Source organism: Talpa occidentalis, unplaced genomic scaffold (genome assembly GCF_014898055.3).
Source record: "Talpa occidentalis isolate TD23 unplaced genomic scaffold, MPIMG_talOcc4v2.1 talOcc4.7, whole genome shotgun sequence".
Classification (NCBI taxonomy): Eukaryota; Metazoa; Chordata; class Mammalia; order Eulipotyphla; family Talpidae; genus Talpa; species Talpa occidentalis.
This window is the reverse complement of record NW_023605083.1, coordinates 7334562-7341704: the sequence shown is the minus strand read 5'-3', so window position 1 is coordinate 7341704 and position 7143 is coordinate 7334562. Positions and strand designations below refer to the sequence as shown.

The 7143-nt window shown below is 47.1% G+C and overlaps 1 protein-coding gene across 1 annotated transcript; it reads right to left on the bottom strand.

Annotated features, from left to right (window-relative positions):
• Window positions 1-1463: 1463 nt before the first annotated feature.
• Window positions 1464-6063, bottom strand: HSPA5 (heat shock protein family A (Hsp70) member 5). Its single transcript, XM_037493806.2, has 9 exons — window positions 6010-6063; window positions 5722-5928; window positions 5395-5626; window positions 4852-4989; window positions 4420-4532; window positions 3938-4328; window positions 3571-3808; window positions 2819-2986; window positions 1464-2381 (listed from the first exon to the last, which is right to left on the bottom strand). Exons 2-9 carry the CDS (start codon window positions 5841-5843, stop codon window positions 1819-1821), a joined length of 1965 nt encoding a protein of 654 aa, XP_037349703.1. The 5' UTR covers window positions 5844-5928; window positions 6010-6063; the 3' UTR covers window positions 1464-1818.
• Window positions 6064-7143: the final 1080 nt, after the last annotated feature.

Sequence of the window (7143 nt, the reverse complement as noted above, 5' to 3'; positions counted from 1 at the left end):
CTCTAATTAGGTAAGGTGAAGAAATGAATAGCCCAGTGCAGAAACCTCTGTTATGAAGGGTTTTACCAGTAACATAACCCAGGTAGGTATGATTGGTTAAGACTACTCACAAAAATGTTACAGAATTGCAATTGCTACTCAGCTGTAGAAATCAGAGTGGACACTTAGAGGTTGACAGATCCTTTTAATATTCAGTAGCTGTTCCTGAAAGGTACAGGCCATTAGCACTTGGTAATGAGCTGTTGGAGACAAGAAATGAGCCTGACCCTGACTTTCCCACTGCCCACATTAACAAGTGTTACAATTTATATTGAAGTTGGCCTGAGAACTGCCTGTATTACTCTCCAGTCCTGCCCGGAGGCTTTGGGGACAGTGAAGCAAAGATGAGTCTCAATAAAGTGTGTGGGACCAGGTCCCAGTTTTGCCATATTTAGCAAATTAACCTTAAAAAAAAAAAAAAAAAATTATGCATCCAAGAACTGGGGTATAGGTTAGAGGTGTGTGGGGGGTGGTGGTGAGAGGATTCACTAGAGACAGTGGGGAGCAGTACAGGCGAATTGGCTGAAATTCACTGCTGAAGGAAACAGCGGGGGAGACTTGTCTGCTGTCACATGGGTCAGCTCCCTGGCTGGGGATCGAACTCCCAGTGTTGCAGCTTCAGTAGCTGCAGATAGCTTCACTGTGCTGAGACTTAACCCCTTGGGCCACCAGGGAGGCACCAAATTAACCTTCTGCTGTTTGCCTAGCTGTCTCTGTCCTTGGGGGTTGTGGGCAATATCGAACTTCATTATAGCACCAGAGCGCCTGCCCTTTATTCACTATCCCTTTCCTCAGGAAGCCAACGCAAGTAACCTTGAGACTGTCTTGTCACAAACTGCTGCCTTTGGCCCCCAGCTGTAGGTTTCCACAGTTTCCAGATTTCAGAGATGGACGTTCTGATATGGCTAGGGTTCAAAACATGCCTTTTACATCCTAAGCTATGAGCTGATCCATGCTTACAAAGTTAACAGCAGTAATTATCACCACCAATTATTAAAGAGAATCTAAGCTGCTCTAAAGCAGTATTTCTAATAGAAAGCCACTAAGAAAACAGCTTTAGAAAAATAATGGGGGAGGGCCTCCTCTGGTGGCGTAGCGGTTGAGCACTGGGCTGCGAGGCTGCCCGCAGCCTCTGCAGCACTGGTTCATTCCCTGGCTGCCAGCTAGGGTCCCACAAAAAAAAAAAAAGAAAGAAAGAAAAATAATGGGGGAAATAGTAATTTTCATGTTCAAGAAAACCCTACTCGGGTATTATGAAATGGCCATGCCTAGGTAAGGATACCCCTCTTCTTAATATTAGGGCAAATTCAAGTACTGAATTTTTAGATTTCCTTACCTCAGTATTCCAAATATCCCTCCGCAACACACACACACCCACCCACCCCAATCTCAAATGACTGATCTAATTAGCTCATCACGAGTTAGACCAGTGTAAATAACAAACATTTATTGGTGTCACTTATGGTAGAAAAAAGTTCCTACACCAGATGCACATGACCCAATTGTTAAATAGAACATTTCCAAGGTGAACACACGCCCTAACCCAGCTTTATTTTTATCCGCTTTTTAAGATTGCCAATTCCTCCTCTCCCCCCACCCCAAAGACATGTGAGCAACTGCTAATGAAAAGCAGTAAACAGCCACTTCGGCTATAGCATTTTCAACTCCACTCCAAGGTGAAGATTCCAATTACATTGGAGACTTAAGTTCTCTCAATTTCTCCTAACAAAAGTTCCTGAGTCCAGTATTTACAATATTACAGCACTAGCAGAACAGTGTCTACAACTCATCTTTGTCTGCTGGTTCCTCATCACCAGTTGGGGGAGGGCCTGCACTTCCATAGAGTTTGCTGATAATTGGCTGAACAATTTCTTCTAGTTCCTTCTTTTTAGCTTTGAAATCTTCGATGTCAGCATCTTGGTGACTCTCGAGCCATTCAATCTTTTCTTCTACAGCTTTTTCCATGATCTCCTTGTCTTCCGAGGAAAGTTTACCTCCCAGCTTTTCTTTATCTCCAATCTGATTCTTTAGAGAGTAGGCATAGCTTTCCAATTCATTTCTAGTGTCAATGCGTTCCTTAAGCTTTTTGTCTTCCTCAGCAAACTTCTCAGCATCATTAACCATCCTTTCAATTTCCTCAGGTGTCAGACGATTCTGGTCATTGGTAATTGTGATCTTATTTTTGTTGCCTGTACCTTTGTCTTCAGCTGTCACTCGAAGAATACCATTCACATCTATCTCAAAGGTGACCTCAATCTGTGGGACCCCACGGGGAGCAGGAGGAATTCCAGTCAGATCAAAAGTTCCCAGAAGATGATTGTCTTTTGTCAGGGGTCGTTCACCTAGAATTTACACACAAAAAGAAATTAGTTATTAAGTTCAAATAGCATTTCTGGATCCTTACATTTCAGTCTGCTGGAAACCTAGCATCAAGGACACTCTACAATGCTAGAAGTGGCTCAGCACCGGTCCATAAGGAGCAGCAAATGGCACTAACAGTCCCCATAACTCTGAATTTCACCCTCTTCCTAGCACTGTGGACCCTTATTCTTTCAGGTGTCAGCTCAGAAGTTACTTTAATGGGAAAGAAGTTACTTTAATGGGTAACTAAAAAAATGGATTTTTGTACCAAACTCTACCAAATTCAACAGTTTGGTCAAATTACGAACTCTCCCAATCTGAGAAGAGCAAACACTTTTTTCCTTAGCCACATCAATATCATAGATTAAGAAGTTGCAGTCTTTGAAAGCATACAGTGATCAACTATGTAGACAATCACCTTCATAAACTTTGATAGTAACAGTTGGCTGGTTATCAGAAGCTGTAGAGAAGATCTGAGACTTCTTGGTAGGCACCACAGTATTCCTTGGAATCAATTTGGTCATGACACCTCCCACAGTTTCAATACCAAGTGTAAGGGGACATACATCAAGCAGCACCAGGTCACCTGCAAAGATAAATTAATCAAGGTAAGTTTTAAGGGTCATCAGAGCCCTACCATGCCATCTCCCCACAAGCAATGACAGTTCACTTCTCCATTTTGCCACTTGATTAGGTGCTATGCAAAATCATGTTAAAAACAGCAAATACAGAGCCTCCCTGGTGGCACAGGGGTTAAAGACAGCACTATCAAGCTATCTATTGCCAGCCACTGCAGCAGGAGTTCAATCCCTGGCCAGGGAGCAACCCACATGGCGCAGCAGACCTCTCCTGCCTTGCCTGCTGCTCCCCTCAGCAGTGTATTTCAGTAGATCCTCCTGTTCTGCTCCCCACTCTCTGGTGAATCCTCTTACCCCCAGCACCTCTGGCTTACACCCCAGTTCTTATATGCATAAATAAACAAATCTTAAAAAATAGCAAATACAGTTGCTAAGGATCTTGACACTGCACCAGATCTTGTTCTCACTGTACCCTTTAACTAGCTGTGTGATCCTGCTGCTTGCATTCTATTGCTTTCTAAAATAGCTAATTATATTACTTTCCCCATCAAAGTGTTAAAGCACTGTAGAAGGTTCTGTGACAGTGACCTACCTGTATCTTGATCACCAGAGAGTACACCAGCCTGGACAGCAGCACCATAAGCTACAGCTTCATCTGGGTTGATGCCCCTGGATGGCTCCTTGCCATTGAAGAACTCTTTAACCAGTTGCTGAATCTTTGGGATTCTAGTAGAGCCACCAACAAGAACAATTTCATCAATATCAGACTTTTTCAAATCAGAATCTTCCAACACTTTCTGGACAGGCTTCATTGTAGAACGGAACAGGTCCTGGAAGAAGAGACGTAATTATGGTGATGATGTCTGTTCGACCTAGACATGACTAAATGTCTAAATGCATCGTCCTAAGTTCAGAGTTTAACTAGATCTCATTAGTAAAGCAAAAAACAAGGGACATACCATATTTAGCTCTTCAAATTTGGCCCGAGTCAGGGTCTCAGAGAAGTCTTCTCCTTCAAAGAAGGACTCAATTTCAATTCTTGCCTGATGCTGAGAAGACAGGGCACGTTTGGCCTTTTCTACCTCACGCCGGAGTTTCTGAACAGCTCTGTTGTCTTTCCGTACATCTTTTCCAGTCTTCTTTTTGTAGAGTTTGATGAAATGTTCCATGACACGCTGATCAAAGTCTTCTCCACCAAGATGGGTATCTCCATTAGTAGCCACGACTTCAAAGACACCATTATCAATGGTGAGAAGAGATACATCAAAGGTTCCACCACCAAGGTCAAACACCAGAATATTCTTCTCCCCTTCCCTCTTATCAAGGCCATAAGCAATAGCAGCTGCCGTACTGTTAGGGAAATAATAGAAAAAGAAAACTTAGTCAAGTTTACATTCCCCCTATTTGGCAAATATGCCATACCCTTAAACTTAACACTTACGGCTCATTGATGATCCTCATAACATTCAGTCCAGCAATAGTGCCAGCATCCTTGGTTGCCTGGCGCTGGGCATCATTGAAATAGGCTGGAACTGTAACAACTGCATGGGTGACCTAAAAAGGTAACGAAAAGTAATTAAGTGTACTTTATTACATGGTTTAGCCTTATTTAAGTTACACTATAAACTACCACTTCAGTTTCCAAGCCAGTTTGTTCTCAAGGCAGGAGGATATAATACATATTATTTCACATGCACAAATTTGCAAGCATGAAGTAACTTAATGTGAAAGTATCTAAGTATTTTGTTTAACCTACAGTCCTTAAATAAACATGCGTGTCAAATTCATTATTAAATGACAAAAGTATCTACACAACTCAGTCAACTCAAGAGTAATGGCAAATTACTTAACGTTGTTCTAGAACTATATTTACCTTCTTGCCCAAATAAGCCTCAGCAGTTTCCTTCATTTTAGTGAGAACCATGGCAGAAATTTCTTCAGGGGCAAATGTCTTCGTTTGCCCACCTCCAATATCAACTTGAATGTATGGTTTCGTTTTCTTTTCAACCACCTATTTCAAAGAATGATTATCATTTTAGAGGAGGAAGCAATGACACTTCAAACTTTAAAAGACCCTTTCCCTCCCTCAAAGCTTGGTTCATTTTGGTCTTTCATAGCTGAATACTGACCAGAAAAACTTAAAGAGTTAAGACATTTTACAAAGACAAACCCCTTCAACTATACTCAATCTTTCAATCCTACAGCTATGGACAGAGCACTCAAAGATAAAGTTTCTACCTGAGCCAACTTTACCATCTTAAGTTTCTTTAAACACACACACAGATCATTGAAAGCTAGTATGGATGCATACACAACGTCTGGGTTCTAGGTCTCAACACCGTTCCCACTCACTTCTTCATCTTAAACTGCTCCCCCCGCCCCCACACCTGGGTGAGCAAACCCCCGTGCGTCCTACCTTGAAAGGCAAGAACTTGATGTCCTGCTGCACCGACGGGTCGTTCCAGGTGCGGCCGATCAGTCGCTTGGCGTCAAAGACCGTGTTCTCGGGGTTGGAAGTGAGCTGGTTTTTGGCTGCATCCCCGATCAGACGCTCCCCTTCGGGGGTGAAGGCCACATAAGACGGCGTGATGCGGTTGCCCTGATCGTTCGCGATGATCTCCACGCGGCCGTTCTTGAACACGCCGACGCTGGCGGAAACCCCGAGGAGAGACATGAGCCCCCAGCTTCTCGCCGCGCCCCGAAGGCCACGCCCCATTCCCCCCTTTCTCCTGAACCCACTTACCAAGAGTAGGTGGTCCCCAGGTCGATGCCAACCACCGTGCCCACGTCCTCCTTCTTGTCCTCCTCCTCGGCCCGCGCCGCGCCGAGCAGCAGCAGCACCGCAGCCACCAGGGAGAGCTTCATCTTGGCGGCGCCCGTCGCCACTCGGTCAGCAGGAGTCGCAGGCAATCCAGCCACAGGCCGCGGCACCGGGGCGCTCGGAAGCTGCCTGAGAGCGACAGGGCCCGGGCTCAGGGGGAGCGGCGGGCAGGCGAAGGACAGGTCCGGAAAGGCAGGCCGCGGCGCTTACCTCTCACGCTCACGAAATTCCCAAGTCGACGAGTCAGTGAGGTCTGGGCTAGCGTCGACCGCGCCGTCGCCGACGCCGCTTATATACCCTCCCCCCAGCCCCGTCGTGGAGGCCGCCGATTGGCGAAGGCACTGCTCGTTGGAGGTCGCTGATTGGTCCAGGCCACCAAGCTGGCCACCGCCGATTCGAAGCGGCCCCCTCCGCAACAACGTCATCGCTCCGCCCATCGAGGGAGCTCATTGGCTGCTGACCGCGCCCAACAGTCACCAATGGGAGGCCACGTTCTCTCTGTTCGCTGGCTCCATTGGCTCACCAGCTGCCTGTCCCACTTTTGACCTCTTACTCCGAGGTCGTTTCCGCCGGAACCGCTGAGATCCCGCCTCCCCGTTGGGCCCTGGGGAACCGGGTCTCGTCCGGCGTCCCTGAGTGCCCCGGGGCGGTGAGACTGGACTCCTCTGCGCGCCCACGGCCTCCCACTCCTCCCCCGACCCGCATCCTGAAGCGGGAAGAAGCGCTCTCTTCTCCCGGCCTCCCGCCCATTCCGGGCAGGCGGGTCTCGGCGTAGATGCTGGGATCACTTCCCGGCACATCTCTGCCCTTCGTAGCCTCTGCGAGTCCCGGAGTGTCCGAGCCTCAGGGCCTTTGTTGCACACCGGCCTGCCGCCCTTGAGATGGGCCTGTTGCGGGCACTGCCCGGCCGCAAACCGTTGCTCCTTCTAGCCAGTTATGTCGCCCCTATACCCCCACCCAGCTGTCTCTTTCTATCCCAGGGCTCTTCACATTGTCCTGCCCCAGGGTCAGTCACAGGACAGACCTGGCCCAAATAATTGCCCCCAGCCCAGAGTCGCCTCCCCACTGCGGCAGCTCTCTGCACACCCGTGCCCTCACTCCCACCCCGAGAAGTGTCATTTTCCAGTTTGCCACCTCTAGCCTTCCCTTTCCTCTCGTACTTTCTCATTGTAACTCTAGCTTTCATTCTTGATACTTTCCTGTCTAATTCTGCTTCAGTGCAATTGATAAATAAAAGGCCTCCTGAGAATGCCCTACTACTGTAGCAAAAACAAAGTACTATACTATTTACCTTAGACTTACTATAGCCCAAACATTGTTTATGTTTCCGGGGTCAATTCCGAT